We start from the raw sequence: 19,869 nt of genomic DNA on the forward strand, positions 1-19,869 counted from the left end.
CACTCACCTTTCCTTTGTCCTCGTCCTTCATCGGCCGTGCTGTGTCTTTGTTCCTGCGGTGTTGTTCCCACGATGCAGCGCTGATGTTCCCTCCTTGAATGCACAACAAGTACGGTGCTGGTCTTTCTCGGGTGGAGCAGAGACAGATTGAAGTCTTTCAGGCTTTAGTGCCGACTTCCCTGACAGAGGCTGGACTCCATGGTCTGCACAGGAGGCTTCTACACTGTGTGGAGGTGACTCCTGGACTCGAAGACAGGCTGCAGGTACATGTGTGATGAAGAGGAGCTACAGCAGTGTGATGGAGCTGCAGGTGTGAAGGAAGTCCTGCTGTCCTGTCCCACCCTCATCTTTGCTTCCTCTGTCTTCTCTGGACTTGTCCTCCTGTTTCAGAAACAGCACTGCTTCATGCCGAGGGTGGACGGGAGCGTTGGCTCTGATTCTTTTACCGTCCACCACAAGGAGACACTGATGCTGACCTCCTGATTCATCTGCATGTGTTCTGCTTCACACTGCTCACCTCCACCAAAGACTTCACAAACATCTTCTTTCTTTGAGTCCAGTTTGTCCCACAAACACTTCCAAATCTCCTCCTCTGAGATTCTGCAGCTTCTTGCAGTGTGACTCAGCTGACTTCTGACAGACCACAGACTGGCACAGCATCCACATGTGTCTCCTTTCAAACAGGCTCTTGATGTTTCCTCCCACATCATTCTGGCCTCTCAGTCTCCTTTGTTCTCCAGCTCTGTAGCTCCAGCTGGTGAAGCTTCAGTTTTCCATGTTGGTAACAGTAAACTACAGCCTCTGCTGTCAGCTGGGTAACTAAACAGGGCTGCAGCACGTCTCTGCGGTGGTGCTACATCCAGCCTGCAGACGGCCGTCTACATGTTGTAGTGGTTTACAGTCACCAGGGGGCGCTGTCCCAGCCATGCAGGCAGTGGGCTGCTCTGCTTGTGCTGTTGTTGGTGAAGCTGAAGTGAAAGCGATAGGTTTGTAGTTTGAACCTATCCACTGGAACGTTAAGGACAATCTGCTACGCAGCAAAAAGCAAGACACAAGGCACCAAAGTTCTCTGGTTTACTCATGCATGAGGGAGACCTGGCTGGAGCCAAGCGTCGTTCCACCACTTGACCACCATCAGACTCTCAGCCAGGCTCCCCATAGCACTCCTTTTATTGTGGTTACATGAATATGCATAGGGTCATTAACATATAGCATCTCACATAGGTATACATGTGAACAAAGAATACTGTGTGTGTGTGTGTGTGTGTGTGTGTGTGTGTGTGTGTGTGTGTGTGTGTGTGTGTGTGTGGTACTGCTGATCAAAGGGTCATATAACATCCTTGGTCAGGAAGAGGGTAGACCCCCCTTCACCCTAGATGGTTCACCCTAGATAACATGGTGAGGAAGTCCAGCAGTTCATCTAAACAAAAAGCACTTAGACTAGAACAGACGTAGCTACGTTAATCCTGCCATAAAACAATAAGAGAAGGTACGACCTCTCTCGTGCTCCCAGGATGTGGGTGTGCATTCCAGTGTGGAATACACACCAAGCCCCTGCAGCCTGCTAAAGATCACACATCCTATCACTACACAATTGATTATACACCTCTAAGAATATATGGTTAAATATTTCCTAATACAAATGACAATAATAAAATCTAAACCCATCAGAAAGCGAGAGTTAAAACACTGAACAGTGTCCACTGAGCTTCTCATGCTCTTCTCATGCTCAAAGAAGTTTAACAGGAAGGACGACTCGTCCATCAGGCGTCCAGCTGTCCGTGACCGTGTCCACAGCAGAGTGTGACCGAGGCTTCATGCTAACACGCACACATGAAGCTAATACCACCACGAGCAGCTGCTCAGTGGATTTGGAGGACAAATGTCTGCAGCTTCTCACAGGCAGTATGCAGAATGTGGATCTCCACAAAGACTGTGGAGAGCTCGTCCCACACTCTAAATCCAAACTTGTCTGCACAAAACTTCTCACACGTTCCCGTCACAAGTGTCTTCTAAGTGAAGCTACCAGGTTCAGGTCCAGCTTGTTTATCTGGAGCTGCAGGAGATGATCCATCCTCACAAAGCAACACAGACAGCAGATATGCAAACACACAACACAACCAAAGGATTCTCTCTGCATGTCTGTGGCTGATGCTGCTGGAACGAAGCTGTTTGAAACCTTGTTGTTCTGCACTTTGGGACCAGAAGAGGAAACTGAAGCTCTGTGCAGAGGGTCCAATGGAAGCAGCCAAGCGCTGTAAGTGTCTGCTGTACAGGGATGCTGGTTCAGCTGTGGCTCAGTTTCACAGTGTGACTCAATAAAAGCAGCAGGAAATCAAAGCTTGATGCTTTCATCAGTGTGGAAATAAGAAAGTTTCCTGTGACAGATGCTGGAGCTCTCTCAGCTTCACAGTTTCAGCTTCAAACTTCTTCCAACATGTTTCTAACACGGCCACATTCCACCTTAATGGAGCTGATATCTTGTGCATCAGCACATTTTCTAAAGGCAGCGATCACATCTTTAGTTTTGGATGTTTAACTGCAGATTGTTTATGTGTTTATAGCACATTAATTACAGCAGCAGCGTTGACCACAGTGCTGTACAAGAATCCAAGATAACTATTAAAATAACTCCTAATATTAATATCACACATCAAATATCAAATAACTCTCATGCTGTATTAAAAGCCAGTGAATACAAATGTGTTTTAAGAGCAGATTTACAGAGACTGACAGCAGGAGCTGGGGCTGTTCGATAGAACGATGTATATATGATGACCATATGAAAACGTCTATCGTTTCATATCACGCTCTTTGTTTCCTGCTTATGTGTTTGTGTTTTCCAGATAAAGCTTTCAAAATAAATCTGAAGATCCTGTTGAGACTTTTCAAAATAAACACAATACAGTACTGCGGTCGCTGGTTTATCGAGTTACGTTCTAAAAATAAGTCTCAGAATGAAGTAGCAGCTTTATGTTTTACAAGTATTATAGAAGTTTTAAGGCAGTTAAACCCTCACTGCACACTTTCTATACTTTTCTCAGACAGGCATGAACATTTTCACACTTTTCTCTCTTGTTTAAACAAAGTTCAAACCTTCATAGAAAAATAAGTTCATTATTAAAGAATGAAAGCAAAGTGTTTCTGAAACGTGTCAAATCAGCCTTTGCTGGCATTAAATGAGCTTCTGTGTGAGGAGCACTCGTCCATGGCCTGGGCTCCTCGCTGTCAGGTAAAGTTTCATAAAGCTTTTGAGTTTTTCTGCAGATAATGTTGGTGTCCAGCACGATGTTCTTTTTCCTGCGGTCACTGAGCCACAAAGCCAAAGCTGACTCCATCCTTACGATGTTCTTGTTGTGGACAGTTACAACCTTTTTGCCTCCTTGTTGAAACTATGATGGTCAGCATCTTCCTCTGCCTTTGGCTGCTACCACAGGTGCAAAACGTCTCGTCATCATTGTTGTTTGTTGGGGACAAAACGTACAAACATACAGTGCAGCACTGCAGAGTCACACTGCTGTAAATTTGAACACATTCTGTACTGTACAGGAGACACGGCACGAGATTGGCTGACAATGGTCTACAGCCAATCAGGACGCAGAACACAATGCGCTGTAAAAAACAAAAACATGCAAAATTGCACAAAAAAGATCAGCGAAACAGCGAGGCCGCCAAAGGTGAACTGTGTTACAGCGAGGGACCAGCGTATATGTGGTTGTTGGGACGATAAATGTCTTTGAGCTTGTGTCAGAAGACGAGCTGCAGCTTTCTGGACCAGCTGCAGTCTTGCCAGGCAGGTCCCACTAACTCCAACATATAAGGAGTTACAATAATCCAGCTGGGACGTCATGAAAACGTGGATCGCCCGTTCAAGGTTTTTAAAAGATAGAAATGATCTCACCTTAGATAAAAGCCTCAGTTTGAAGAAAGACCGCTGTACAACTGAGCTCAGCTGTTTTTCAAAGGTCACATTGCCGTCAAATATAAGCCCCAAATGTAATAATGCGATTTAATAAAAGAGCTGAACCAGTCTAATAGAGCGCCCTTGATGCCGCCATGCTCCAATGGTGAGGTCAAGATGCTGTGGTCAAGGCAGCAGTCAGATCCAAAAGCACAGCGGAGTCTCCTGATCAGTGGCTGATAAAAGATCATTAAGAACTTTCCAAAGTGCAGTTTCAGTGCTGTTAAGAGCTTTAAAACCAGACTGAAACCTTTACAACAGATTGCAGCTGAACAAATATAATCTTTTACAAAATCTTCGACAGGAAGGGAAGCTTTGAAATAGGCCTGAAATTTGAGCGGACAGAGGATCCAGATCAGGTTTTTAGTACAGGCTGTACAACAGCATGTTTAAAACAGGCTGTACAACACCTGAACTAAGACTGCTGTTAAAAATCGCTAAGATGTCGGAACCGACAACCTTTAAAATCTTTTTAAACACGTGTTGGAACAACATCATTTGGACAAGATGATGTCTTTATAGCATCACATCGTTCCTCCACCTGATCAAACCACACAGGCTCAAACTGATCAAAAACAGCTGAGCAGGTGAATATTTTAGCCCCGGTGCGATCTCGGGCGAGAGTATCGATGATGGCCAAAGGGCAGCGTCCAGCTCTACGGCCGCTGAAGAGCAGACTCAACAGACGCGCGTGATGTGGATCCTACTGCTCTAAAACTGGAGCTTCTTCAATCCATTAAAGAGGACATTAGTACGCTGTTAAAAGAAGAAGTCAGAAATGCATTGAAAGAAGATTTTGACAATATAAGGGCTGACGTGCAAGGACTGAGAAATGAGATCGCTAACAGCATGGCGGCGACGTGCGGCGAAGTTGATGGAGTAAAGGTTACAGTGAAAGAAGCTGAGGATGGGCTGTCAATGTGGAGCGATGAGGTGACCACCCTGCAGTCTACAGTAGAGAGTATGAAGGAGGAGCTGTCTGACCTGAAGGATAAATGTGATGAAGGCAGGAAGCGGAGAGCTAACATCCACATCATAGGGATCCCAGAGGGCCTGGACTCGAGCTCCTCCACGGCCGTATCCGTGCTACTACGTGAAGTGCTGGGTATGGATAAAGACGTTATTGTCGACCGCTCACACAGGAGCCCTATCCTGAGAAAGCCAGCTGGTGACCCGCACGCCGTCATAGCCGAGCGTCACTACTACCAGGATTGTGTGGCTACGCCGTGCCAGGGCCCAAGCCCCGCTTGAGTTTAACGGACAACCTATTGCAATATTACGACTGGGCGATATGACCCAAAGTTCATATCTCGATATTCTTTAGCTGGATGGCGATATACGAGATATATCTCGATATTTTTAAAGCCAGAAAGTTCGAACAAAAAGAGAGTTCTTAGTCAAAGCTGTGTCCCAAATCTCACACAGGCACATTTATTAACATACAGCGTAGATGTACATGAAACAATTACTCAGAAATAAATGATCAGCATTTATTAAATAATAATGCTCCATAAATAAAAGAAAACAATGTTGTGTTTGTGCATAACAAAAAGCTCACAATCGTGCAGTCAAAATGTAAACAGACGCTGAGCATAATAACAAGCAGCTGCTCTGTTCCCAGGTTCTACTGCGTGACTGACAGCCTGGAGTTTGAAACCCTCTTTGTAACCGTGTCTCTTACAGGTGCCATTTATGGTCCTTATACACACTCAATACAGTAATATTACGTTGAAGCAGAGTACGTATCACTCCGCGAGGCTCCTCGTAGCTGTAATGCTCCAACAATCCATCAAGCGGTGCGGCCTCGTAGCTGAGCAAAGTCGTACCAAAACATCTTTTGAAAGGTTTCTGAGCGCCGTGTAGCACATAAAATCGGTTCGAGGTCAGTAAGCACAACCAGAATTCATCCATAAGGCGCACTGTCGATTTATGAGAAAATTACAGGATTTTAAGTGCAGAAAACATAGTTTATGGTTTTCCTTTGATCTTAGCAAATATCTACGCCTCTAATTGGGACGATCACAGATTTTTCACTAATGTCTTTGCGCGGCTCCCCAATATGTCATCACACAATATCATCTTTGAGGGAGACCTAAACTGCTCATTATCTGCTATGGACCACAGTTCACACAAAAGTACACTTAGTCCAAACTCAGCATGCGTCATTCAGAGCTTTCTTGATAATTATGGGCTGGCTGATGTATGGAGATTTCATAATCCTGCTTCACGTCAATACTCTTTTTTTTTCTAATGTCCATAAAACATATATTTGTATAGAAAAACGTCTCCCTTTAGTTACAGAATGTGATTATAAGACTCTGGTGATTTCTCCTCTTGCTTTTTCAATGTGTATTCCTGATGCCTGCTCCAACTATCAGCCATGGAGATTCAACTCAGTGTTGTTAGCAGATGAAGAGTTTGTCAGTTACAAAAGGTCTCAAAGAGATTTTTTTTCTATCAATCAGACCCCAGAGATGTCATCATCAGTCATTTGGGAATCTCTAAAAGCATCTGAGAGGCCAAATAATTTCATTTTGTGCCAAACAAAGTGCAACACTGAAAGAACATCATCCATAAATATTGAGTAAGAACTGGACTCTCATACAGCGAGACTCAAATGCCTTTAAACATCAGCTTATCCTGCTGATCCAAGTCCAACACTGAGTTTGTAAAAACATGTTTGTCAATCATTTTGTTTGGTTTCTGAGGAAAATGATTCAATAAGTTGCTGCTAATACACAACATTTCATCATATTTCCTCATAACCCTCTTTTGTCTGACCATTTGATCCCATTTGAATTTGCAATAAAGGATCCACAGAGTTTGGTGACAATAATGACAGTAGATGTTTGTGTGAAAGTGCTGGAAGCAAATGAGTGTGTGATGTTCTTTCAGTGTTGCACTTTGTAGACGCTCCCTGAGCACTGGTCTCACAGCCAGCTGCACATAGAGACCAGTGTTGTTAGTCCAGGTCAGAAGATGACTTGTTGGAATGAAAATGAGCTTGTAGTTTGTCTGCTTTAATAATGTGACTGGAAAAAGGTGTTGGACTTCAAATATGTCCATTTCTGTCACACTTCACCTTTAAAAGTGAAGCCATGTGGTTCCTGGAAGGAAAAACACGACTTTTTCAAGTCTTTGTCCTGTTTTTATGAGAAATGTACGACTTTAATGTGAAACATTCAGAGTTTTTTCTCTTGTTGTGTTTGTTTGAAGCTGCTTCCTGTTGGCTTCAGCTGTTTGGAGTTTCCATTTTCTAAACTTCTACATTCTGAACCTTCTTCAGCTCTGAACAGATGATGAAACACTGAATGATTTCAAGCACTTTGTCTAATAAACTTACATCTTTCATTCTTTATACAGATTGAGGAGCTGTGGTTTGTCAGAGATCAGCTGTGATTATCTGGCAGCAGCACTGAAGTCCAACCCCTCCCATCTGAGACAGCTGGACCTGAGCTACAACAACAAGCTGCAGGATCCAGGAGTGAAGCATCTGTGTGGTTTCCTGGAGAGTCCAGGATGTAAACTTGAAACTCTGAGGTCAGTCAGCATGTTTTATTTGTGCTGAGATGAATATGATGTGAAAGTTGTGCTGACACTAAACTGCAGACATCAGGCTGATATTATACTGATCCACACTGAGGATCTTCATGGTAAAGTCTGTTTTCTTCTTCTCTGGTTTAGTCCATTGACTGCAGCAGAACAATGTTCACATTTCAAACCTTCAAAGAAGAAGAAAAATCCTCCACTGGAAAATTCACTGTGAAACTCTCAAACTCTTCATTGCACCTTAAAGTCTGTCTGACACTGAAATCCAAAGCAAAATGTGCGTTTGCTTTACAGACAGCAGTCCAACACAAACATACACACATCATCCAAAACACAGTCCAACATCCAAATCTCCTCCACTGCCAGCATGAATGATGGGAAAGAGAAGGAGGAACACTCTGACATTCAGGGTTAGAATGAGTTTCATCAAGCAGACTGTGAAGATCAAAGCTGCATTAGAAAGCTTACATGAATGAATGAGTGGACAGAAGTGGACAGAGATCATCTGAAGCACTTCAAAGGCTTTAAATCAGCACATTTCTCTTTATTCTTTATCAACTCTGTTAGTTTCTCTCAGTTTTCTGTGGAATGAAGCTAACAGCAGGCTAATAAGATGCTGACCAATAGGTTTCTATTAAAGGTTGTAATTTGTATATGAAAAAGTGCTTTGGCTCAGCAGGGATCAGCTTACAGGTAGAATACAGCTGCTGGATGGGATTAGCATGTCATAGCTATCTACCAAACTGCTAACTGGGGGATTTCAGGCCATCTATGGATCATTTTTGCTAACTGTTTATTCAGCTTAGGCTCACAGGGCTGCAGCCTGTGCCCTAGCTGTCATAGGGCAAGAGGCGTGGTCCACCTGCACAGGTGAGCAGTCCATCACAGGGCCAACAGAGAGCGACAGAGAAGCACTCCCTCACATCCACACCTACAGCCAATGTAGAAGCACCAATGAACCTAAGCAGCATTTCATTGGACTGTGGGAGAACATCCAACCTCCACAGAAAGGCCCAGCTGACCAACAAGCTTCAACCTACAACCTTCTTGCTCTAAGGCACTAGTGCTAACCACTTTTGCCCATTTCAGCCCAAATCCTGCATCTTCCTGTTTCTGACTCCAGGCCAGCTCCACTAACACTTTCTCATCAGACACTGCCACCTAGTGGAGGAAGTCTTAGTTCCATTTGAAGCTTCAGATTACAGTTAGTTCCTTTACAAAGAGGTGGAGGTGGTGGGGCCACAGCACCATCATCACTGAGTGCCATAGGACACTTAACCTTTGTTTCCATATGCTGGGAACTTCCTGTTGTTCCAAGGAGGACTGGAAAATGTGTGAAAATCTCCCAGTCACTTCCTCACAGCACACTTCAATCATTTCCCTCCCACAGCATCAGGACCAGGGCTTTTTCTCTCTTTGGTCCCACTAAGAGATTTCCACACAAACACCTCATCAGTGGGACTCTCAGAGCTACCAGCCCTTTGCTACAATCACAAAGCTCTTCATTGAAATCAATGATATCAAAGCTGGAATCAAATGAGTCCAAGTCTTCTGCTGATTCAGCATCACATTCATCTTTGCTCCTTGTCCTGCATCCCCACCATGGACTTCATTCCTTTCCAAGCCAGCCTTGAGTGTCCTTTATTCAGCTCATCCTCTGCTTTACTTTTACACCTGATTTTAGCTGCTTTATCTCTCTTTCAACAGGTTTCTGTGCCTCAATCTTTTTCTTCTCTCCCTCATAACAAGACAGCTTCTTCTGCCTGAGAACATGTTGGAGTGATTTACTAATCCAGGGCTGCTTATTGGGGAAAATACTTCCTGTTTCCAAAGTAATCCCCATTTTTCCCAGAAAGAAATGTCAGTAGAAATCGATGATCTAAGTGAGAACATGAGTCCTTAAAAAGTCCCAGTGGGTGCAGTCAAAGCAGTCCCTCAGTCCCAGTATAGAGTCTTTGGTCCAGACTGGAACAGCTGTGTGCCCAGTTTGAGCTCTCTTCAGTGCTGTGACCTGACAGACCCAGAGGGGCCATCACATCACATTTAGAAGCTCCCCTGATGGAGCCACAACACATGTCCAATACTTAGTCTGTCTTGTTGGACCAACTGGAAGAAATGATTCAAGGACTTAGTCACAGAACAGAGATTCAAATCTCCAAAATCCAACTGGCTGCATCAGGACATATAGTCTGAAACTCTGCACAGTTTCCTGTTTGAAGCTGCTTCCTGTTGGCTTCAGCTGTTTGGAGTTTCCATTTTCTAAACTTCTACATTCTGAACCTTCTTCAGCTCTGAACAGATGATGAAACACTGAATGATTTCAAGCACTTTGTCTAATAAACTTACATCTTTCATTCTTTATACAGATTGATGGACTGTGATTTGTCACAGATCAGCTGTGATTATCTGGCAGCAGCACTGAAGTCCAACCCCTCCCATCTGAGAGTGCTGAACCTGTTGAACAACAACCTGAAGTATCCAGATGTGAAGCAGCTGTCTGATCTTAAGAAGAGTCCAGACTACAGACTGGAGACTCTGGAGTAAGTAGAGTGATGGAGTGAGTGGGTGGTGCTGTCAGCAGTATTGTACTAAACACAGTCAGTATGAAACAAAGATCCAGTGTTTCCTGTAAAGCTGCAGCTTCTCAGTGAAGCTGTGAGAGGAGAACGGTGACAGGCTTCAGGATTGGACACAAACACTTCCTGTTTCTCACCTTTATGGTCACCATAGTAACGGCTGACACGCTCTGATCAAACACTGTCAACAGCCAATCAGCTCTCTGAACAAAGCAGCACGCAGACCAATGACTGCATTGATTTCCAAGTTTAAAGCAGTGAAGAACACAGTCTGTAGGTGAGGAAGAATTTAGTGAGAGCAGATGTTTGGATGGAATTCCTCCAGTTAACAGCTGGAACCGTCCATCTGGATTGTTGGGCTTGTTGTTGGGGTTCCTACAGAGCTCAGAGTGGACACACCAAGGTTCTTCTAATGAATGAAAGTCCAAACTCAAACTAGGAGGGAAAAACATTTTCAGCAACTTCAATAAAAATCCAAAGATTAGAAAAAGTGAAGCAACAATGAGTCCTAGTACAGTCCCAGCACTGACGTCCCTGCTGCTCTTTATACTGGATGTGCTGCATCACTGACTGACAGCTGATGAAGAGTCTCTGGAAACACTCGTTTATCTCCTCTGCTCTTCCTCCTTCTCTCTGCAGGTGGAGCTGATGATGGTAAACAGGACGGTGTGTGTGCTGAGAGAGGAGCAGCTGTGTCCTGATGATCCAGAGAGGTTGAAGCAGCAGCAGCTTGTGTGTAGAGACGCTCTGACTGGGCCATGTTACTGGGAGGTGGAGAGGAGAGCTTCATCCAGCAGTGACTGACAGAGGAATGAAGTGCAGATGACTGTCAGTGCTGCAGAGTGAACTGCTCTGAGAACAGCTCCACTGTCAGACACAATGTAGAGTCCAGCATCAGCCCTGTGTGTCCCTCTGGATCTGACAGAGGATCATCAGTGTATCTGGACTGCTCTGCTGCTGCTCTGTCCTTCTACAATCTCTGCACAGTCTCTGTCTCACTCTGGAAAGATTTTACAACTTGTTGTAATTACAGAACGTTAATATAATATTCAAACATGTGATCTTCTCTTTATTTCTGAATCTTTACCAAATAAAGAAAAACCAAACTAACAAACAGAAGCTGTCGTGTCCTTTTTCACCACATCTGTGAATCTTTTCTGTGTTTTTCCTCTTTTCCTCCTTCCTGCAGCTCCATCTTCATCATTCTGTGTCCAGTATATGTGAACACGTCCAAAGCATCTGAGCCTCATGTTACCCGTTTGTGTGAGTTACGCCTGTCGTTGTGTTGTGGTGTATAAATAAGGGGCAGGAGACAGCGCTGGATCTCTGAGTTCTTTACTCTCAATTTCTGCAACATCTGCAATATCTAGAAATGCAAACCTGTGAGCTGTGTGTGTTGTGCGTCTGCTCGGCCACCTCTCCTCCGGCCGTGCTGGAAGCAGCTGTGCGTTTGACAGTTTTATCGACTCGACAATAATCGAACAAATTAAATGTTCAAAAATATCAACTTAAGCACTTCAAAGTCAACAAAAAGCTTAAAACAATGAAATAATATTTCACTGAAAAAACAACAGCTCATAAGAACGATACACAAAATAATACAGAAACAAACAAATAAAAGTTATTAACCAGGATCCATGTTTTTGTCACAAACACTGAATCAGCTGATTCACTCTTTATGTTTCTGAGTTTGTTTTGTGATTATAGTTCTGGTTTCTGTTTCTGTGTCTTCACTGTGTCCCACGTCTCCTTACTTTGGACTCTGTGTTATATTTCCTGTTTTACTTTGACAGTCCCGTGTTACTGTTTCCTGTCTCGTGTGTGTAATTGGTCCCAGCTGTGTTTCCCTCCTGTCTCCCGTTCCCTGATTACTAAACTGCGTCCACGCCGCCGGCGCTCCTCTCCACAGCTGGATTCCAGGATTTCAGAGCATCCAGCTGTGGTGAGTGATGGAGACACTTTCTCTGCTCCCTCAGTAATCAGGACAGTTTATTGAACATCAGAGGACATAAAGGACTGTTTTTCACCTGCCCGTTCTGAACCTGGACATTAAAGACTGCTGGCTTCAAGGACATTAATCCCAGTGTCAGCCAGCCAATAACAGCCTGTGTTTTTCAGCTCTTTAGGAGTCAGAAATGAGAAAGACACAGACTGCTAACCTCTCCCTGCAGGAAATAAGCTCCGCCTCTTCCTTTCCTGTATATGAGTGATTCTGACATGAGACACAATGAGTTTCCTGTTTATTGTGACTTAAAGCGAGCAGCAAAGACACTAAACTGTGTGTTTCCAGCTGAAGCTGCTTTTTGTGTTGCTCCCACAATCCTGTCTGAAACAGTCAGTGAGGAAAACTCAATGTGACTTCAGAGTGACAGAGGTAAGCGACTCATGTTGTAACTGACGTCAGACGCGGAGATTTTGGCGGAAAATTAAAGCGAACGGTAGTTTAGAATTGAACAAATTCCTTTAAGCTTCAGTATTACCAAATACACTCATCAATAGTCTTCTAACTAACAATATTTGTCTAAATCATCTCCAACACCCTGGAGAACAACAGGGAGAGTTTAGAGGCTCTCCAAGATTACATTGATCAGTGCTTCCAGGATCTTGTGATGAAGAAGGCTCAGAGTGCAAAACCTTCATCAAAACCCACCTGAAGCTGCTGGAGGACACGGTGAAGAACATCGCCTTTGATAGAGTGCATCGCATCGGCCCCATGCGGGCTGCGACCGGGAGACCACGTCCTACTGTGGCCAAGTTCGGCCACTTCAAACAAAAGGAACAGGTGAAAAGTCTCCGTGTCCATCGGTGTTTCTCCACGTCTCTCTTCCTTCTTCGTGTCATCTCTGTGTTTCCCTGCTGCCCTCATGTTTTCTGCTTTGTCTGTTAGTTCTTCCCAGTTTAGGTTGATGTTCGCTTCTTCCCTCACCTTTGTTATTTTCACTGTAAATAAATCTCCACTCGCATCTCCACCGCCGTCTGCATCTTGGTCCTCATTCACTCCACCACACGACTGCTGCCCCAGCCGTGACAACTTTTGATGTTTCCTCTACATTTACCTTTAAAAATTATTTACTTTGCCTTCTTTGGTATCATTTGGTATCAGATGGCCGACTTCTAAATGGCCACCATGGTCACCACCGAACTTGAGGAGTTTGCCCCCTCACATATACTAATGTGCCACAAACAGGACTTTAACATCACCAACCATTCCTATGTTATTACGGTGTATCCATATAACTGGCCCACCCTGTACAGTTATGCTTTCATTTTGACATACTGTATTAACACAATTCAGGGAGGATTCTAGGATCAGAGCTTCGGGGGGCTGAGCACCCAGAGAGCTGCCCAGCCAGCCAAGATACACTTTACTCGTCACAATGAGACTTCTTCCCCGTCTCTGTCGGTCCCTGCATCCTCCCTGTCCTCATCGTCTGTTGTCTTCGTCTCCTTTATCAGTCATAATTTTACCATCTCTGTGCAAGTCTGCAAATTTCTTTATTAAATCAAAAGATTATTAAATCCATCAAGTCTCTCTGTGTCTGGGTCCTCGTCACAAAACATGACATCACTGTTTTGTACTTTTTAACAATTTAATCCCACATTTGTGAAAGAAAAGCAAAACACTTTTTTGAAAAGTCTGTAACAAAACCATCAATTCTGATCAAGGTTATTTAAATGCTGCCAAAGAAGAATGGATTGGAATAAAAAAAAAATACATATCCTAATCTTAATTACTGGAGGAGAATAATGAATGATGCTCATAGTGAGTAAGAAGTAAACTGAGTGCATATTTTGGACAGAGATTCACTTTTAATGTGTTTGTATAATATAATACAGATACATAAAAACACTCCTGAAACAGAATAAATTATTACAAATAAATTATTACAAAATATTAAAAAATATTATGGATACTTTTGTTGTTAAAATGTTACCTCTCAACCAAGTTCTGCCTTTTATATTTTTAGTAGTGTGTCACACAAACAGGAAATATTGTCAAAAAAAAGTAAGTAAGTGCTGAAGCACCCCAAAAATGAACCAAAGCACCCTAAAAATGAACCAAAGCACCCCAAAAATGAACCAAAGCACCCCAAAAATGAACCAAAGCACCCCAAAAATGGGCTAAAATCGCCCCTGTTAACAAATAATAGCCCAACAGTCACTTTTATGCTTACTGTAGCTGTTAGCTAAAAACACTAATTTAGCCTAGTTTGCCCTGAATTCAGCTTTGACAGACATGATCGACTGTTTCCAGTAGAATTCCTCGTTGTCATCTTGTTCCCTCTCAGAGCCCCGTATGCTTGCAGAGACCCCTACAGTAGGGAAATGTGCCAAAGAACGTCCAAAACATTGCATTTTAGGTTTATTTATGCCTTACACACAATCCCAACTCTTTAGCTAACTTAACAACGTTGGCTAAAGTCTATAGTTAGTCTTACTCGTTTGTACAACATTTCTGGATCGCCACTGTTTGAAATGATATGACATATGACTCTCACTGAAACAGCAAACTTTGTAGAAAACACAACACTTCTGATTCTCTATCTAGCTGTTTGGTCACAGCTGTAGATTACATTATAAGTGGTTGTTCACTCTTGTCAATAATTACATTTCTAAATTCTATTTGTGCAGTTACATGTAAACAAAGTCCAATATTGTATCTAAATGATTGTGTTATGGTGGGACAGTTTCCAATTTTGTTGTATTATTGCACTAGGTATGACTGTGCAAGAGTTATCTTATCTTCCTTGCTTGCACCACACTCTTTGCAGAAATGGTGCACAGCAGCACTGCATCATGTTATTGTGTTGTATAATATACCAGAACTAATACAAAGCAACATCCATGTACACTATAGGTCCATGCCAATGTGCCCAAATGGGACCTCCATAAATGGTAAGGGGCGCAAAGGCACTTTAAGACCAGTGGGCACACCATCGGTGCACATCCGCTCGGATGCTTTTTTCTATTCATTTATTTCCCTGTTTATTTATCGATGCACAAAAGCAATTATCTCAGAGACACCATCCTCTTAACAGAGACTCAAATCAGGAACCTGCAGATTATTAGTCAGCAGCTTTAACTTCCTGTCTTTGTCTCACTAAACCTTCCACGTGGAAACTTGAGCTGCCCACTCAAGCACAGTAGGCTTTAACTGGCTCTGCTCAAGTCACTTCAGTATCTGAGAAACTGTCTCGATGCATGCCAAAGAACACTTTGACAATACGCTTGTGTTGAGTCAAATCCACCACAAGCATATTCTATGGCAGTTTAATTCCACTCCACATAAAAATAGTCACGTATTATTTCCCCCCACCACACTTCCTGCCAGTAGCTGGTGCCCCCACCCACAGTGCATTAGTGGTTCTCTGTGTTTAGTGGCTCACTCTGGGCGGCTGCTCGGTGGGGCCCGGCCCCCTGGCTCTGTTGGGCCTGTGCTGCGGGTGGGGTGCCCTCAGGTCTCGGCCCTCTGGGCCCATTTACTGCTCAGTAACATTTAATATCTATTATTTACTACTACTTACTAGCCTACTTACTGCATATTATTGGTTGTTGCTGTGGATTCCCCACTGTGTTGGTTTTTCCTTGTGTTTTTCAGCAGATGATGAAATAGATTTTCAGTATTTTTTCTCTCTTCCTCTCCATCTATTTCTCTTCTTCTCTATTTTTCCCTCTTCTTCTGTTAACTTTCTCCCCAGCTTATCTTTTTTCTTCTTTCCTGACCCCCGTTCTGATTCTAATGACTCAAAATAAAGTAAAATCATCATCAAATATGACTATCAAGTGGACCAGTATAGCAAAAACCATAATGGTGGCAGAGGCCACAGAGCCAAGTGGAGGATTTTCAACGTTCAAACCAGATAAAAAACAGAAATTAAATGGTGTTAAAAGCCATGAATTAAGGCAATTCATTCACAACATCATTACAAGTTTTACTGGACGTTAATATTTTTCTCTTTTTTCAGTGCAAAACAAACTAACAGTACACATGATGCTGGCAAGTTAAAATGTCAGTGTCTTTTATAGATAGCATGTCTAGCATCATAGTTTTATAGATCACGTAGTCAGGATAAAAACTCCATCTCTGATTATTATTGTACATGACTGTGACATGCAGTGGCCTCAGCATCATGATGAAGGCGACCGGAGGAGATAGTTTGGTAGACATCGATGTTTTGCCGATGAAGGCTCATGTAGCGGTCCTCTTTGTCCTAAACAACAATTTACACTGTCATTTACATTTAATTAAAGTGCAGCTTAAAACACAGACATAATGCACTGCAGCCTCGGCACAATTAAGTGTAAAACAGAACTATGGAAAACTCACAAACATCTGGCGAGTTTCAGATCCTGTTAAGTTAGTTAGACCTGATCTGTTTTCTCTGTTAGGATAAAAACATCAGAGGTCATGGGGTGAAAAATACCTCAAAAACAAGACTAGCTATGTCTACAACTAATGTGTGGTGTTTGAAAAGAACCTATGAGATACTTTGAACACCACAGTGGCTGCTGTATGCAGTAATGTGCTCAAGTGATTTCAAAGGGTCATTTCATGAGTTTAAGTGCGTCAGTAAAAGTTTTCACCTGCGAGGATTTCTCCTCAGGCTGTAACCACAGGTTATCACAGCCACACTGATGAGTGAAGCAGCAGCAGAAATGATGGGAACTGTAGCCATGAACTTCATGCCAGAAGAATCTCCATCGTCTGTTGAATGTTGCCACACACACAAAAAAACTTCATTTTGAAAACATGAAAAGTCACGAAATTTGCATTAGCCTGTTATATTAAAGTGGAAAACATGTTTATCTTTTCATTACATTAGAGTTACAATTGCATCATTCAAACATTTCACTGATGAAATAACACCAAAGTTGTGATTGGAGCAGTTTTATAATGAAATTTTAAACAAATTAGCCAGAAGAAGAGCTTAAAAACATTCCAGATGTTCATCTCCTGACTGAAACCTTTCATTAATCCGCTGCAGGCGGGAATGACGACCTCAAACCATGTATGACAGAAAAGAAAGTGTTAACGCAGTTCCAAACATCCACCTTGAATCTGCGGTGTGGGTATAAATAGAAAATGTTTTTACCTCTCACAGTCACACTGAGATGGAGAACATACAATCCACCACGAAATCCACACTCACAGGTGTAGTTCCCACTGTCTTCAGATGTTAAGTTGAGCAGGTGGAGAAACACAGTCTCATTTTCTTTGATCAGTGTGAACCTGGAGTCACAGCCATGAATAAAGCCTCGGTCGTAACGATAGAGCAGACGACACTGTTCTCCTCGGCTCCTCTCTGTGCTGATCTCACACAGTATCATCACAGTAATATTCAGAGTTGTTTTGCTGCATATTTGAGTGGAATCGGGTTTCTTTCCAATTGTCTTCACAAGAGTCTCTATAAATTGTTCCAGTTAAAATGAAACAAAATCGGGATTATAGTTTCTATATATTTGTTGTTGTGGGAAAATCAATCACATATATTATTTCACTAACCTAACTAAAGCTTTCTTCTTAAACACCTGGCTTTACAGCTTTTCTTTTTTAATTATATATATTTACCTTCACTGCTAAAAACCACAAGCAGAAGCAGGAGAAAGCAGAGTTTCCGTGCAGTCATGCTGGTGAGGAAGTAACTGTGGCTGACAGTGTGAGGTAGACTATAGTGAAAGCAGGAAGACTTGCACCCTCCTTATTTCACCTCTTGTGTCTACACTGAAACTTTTACTATGTCTAAAATAGAAGTGCATAAAAGTGGAAGGACAGTAGAAGGTAAACCACCAACATTGTTTAAGCCAGACTGATCTCTCTGTTTATCTGGATGGACATTGTGTTCAAATTATGATGAGATGTTTGTTCAAAAACAAAACTAGTCTGATACAAAGAGTCATGTTTGCCACAGTTTATTGTGTTTGTATTGTATTAAATCTGAGAGCCTGAGTTGGAGTATTATGACTGAATGGTCTCCATTACTGGGAAACAACTATCCAGTGTGAAAAGATGGACGTTTATTATAATATATGAATATTATTATATTAGTATGTCACCTAAAGTTTTATATACTTTAAAATGTTTCATAGAGCTTTATTATCCACTCCCACAGTTCCTGTGCTTCTTGCTGAGCGTGTCTTGTTGTCGTGTTGATGGTTCACTGAGATGAGAGTCTGGTAGGAATCACTCGATGGCTGCTGAAGGTTTGTATAGGGCTGATCTGGCTCATCGTCATCCTTTAGAAAAGTGAAATATTTTAGGTATTAATCAAGTTCAACCCGGTCTACCCACACACTCTATTGATCTTTAAATCTCTCCATCTGTTGCCTGGATTATTTAATGTTTCTGCTCATTTCTGTAAGAGCTTCTTCACAAAATAAAGGACACTGAAGTTGGCACTAATAGTATTATAACACTAATCTGTAATTATCTATATAAGTAGTTAACATCCTAAAACATAAATGTACATGTTTTATGTTTACTGGCAAACTTTTAACTAGCTGCTGTAGATCGTAGCAATAAATTGCTCACCAAACCGTTGGGATTTTCAGGTACAGACACTCCAGATGTTCCTAACCTTAAGCAGCCACGTTGATAAGAAAGGATGTCAGCATTAGTGTAACACTATTCACATTCAAACAGAGAAAAATCAAGTAAGAACATCTACATTTATATTATCTTCTCTCTTAATAATGATAATTATTTTTGGAAGGATAAAAAGTGTTCATTCTAGACATGATGTTTAACATACAGCGAATTCTCATTTATTGAAATGTGATGTTTCCTTTTACTTTCTCTACATCTATATCATCTTTGAATTACTGCAGCAAAAATAGTCTCACCCATTACTTTTCCTCCAGTAGATAAATCCCACGATAACTCCAGTTATAAAGATGATCACAACACCGGGCAGATAAACGGAAAAAGATTTGTCTGCTGAAGTGTGGGCCTCGTTTGTGTCTAAATCATTGAAAAGATGCATTTGTCAGTAAAATCATTTACTTTCATTTCCTGGAAATCAAAACACAAATCAAACACAGTTTACGTCTACTGAAACTCTGAGTGAAGTAATGAAACCCCAGTTTTATAACCACAGAGCTTTAAATATTGTCACTGTGCTCTTTTCTTTTGTCTTCTTCTTCTTCTTTTGCATCTTTTCTGAATATTACTATGAACTGAAATTGGTCCAACTGCTTATATACATTCACTGGCCACTTTATGAGGTATACCTGTTCAGGGTGTAACACAAATATTTCAGTGTTCATTTCATTTGGCAATCACATGTCAGCTTCATCTTCCTGGTTAAATAAAGGTTAATAAAATAATAAAATGTCAGCAAATCAATGCTCAAACAGAGCAACATGGCACATGTTACTGGTCCCAGTGCTTCACAAACTGCTGATCTGCTGGGATTTTCCCACACAATCATCTCTGTTCACAGACAATGGTCTGAAAAATAGAAAATATCCAGTGAGCTGTGATTCTCTGGGTAAAAATGCTGTTTACACATCAAACCTTGAGGCAGAGCGGACCACACTGGATATCACTGCTGTCCTCTAACAACAGCAAGCTGAGGCTACAGTTTGCAAGTCTGGACAACAGAAGACTAAAACAACGATGCCTTGCCCGATGAGTTGATTTCTAACAGTTCAGACTGCTGGTGGTGTAATGCTCTGTGGGGGATTTTCTTTGCAAACTTTGGACCCTGTAGTAACCACTGAGCATCATTTAAACACCACAGCCTGCCTGAAGGTTGTTGCTGACCACATTCATGTCTTTATGCC

The 19,869-nt window shown here is 42.2% G+C and overlaps 1 protein-coding gene across 1 annotated transcript in view; it reads left to right on the forward strand.

Moving 5' to 3' along the window:
• Positions 1 to 11,194, forward strand: part of LOC146548263 (NACHT, LRR and PYD domains-containing protein 3-like) — a 289,433-nt gene extending 278,239 nt beyond the window's left edge. Inside the window, exon 10 of the mRNA XM_085266167.1 lies at positions 10,726 to 11,194. Within this exon, the coding sequence (XP_085122293.1) occupies positions 10,726 to 10,735 (10 nt within the window). The 3' untranslated portion in view covers positions 10,736 to 11,194. The remainder of the gene's footprint in view (positions 1 to 10,725) is intronic.
• Positions 11,195 to 19,869: the final 8,675 nt, after the last annotated feature.

The sequence above is a fragment of the Mchenga conophoros genome, linkage group LG23, assembly GCF_057382185.1.
Source record: "Mchenga conophoros isolate Kocher_MC1m ecotype Shallow Benthic linkage group LG23, M_conophoros_male_GT1.1, whole genome shotgun sequence".
In the NCBI taxonomy this organism is placed as follows: domain Eukaryota; kingdom Metazoa; phylum Chordata; class Actinopteri; order Cichliformes; family Cichlidae; genus Mchenga; species Mchenga conophoros.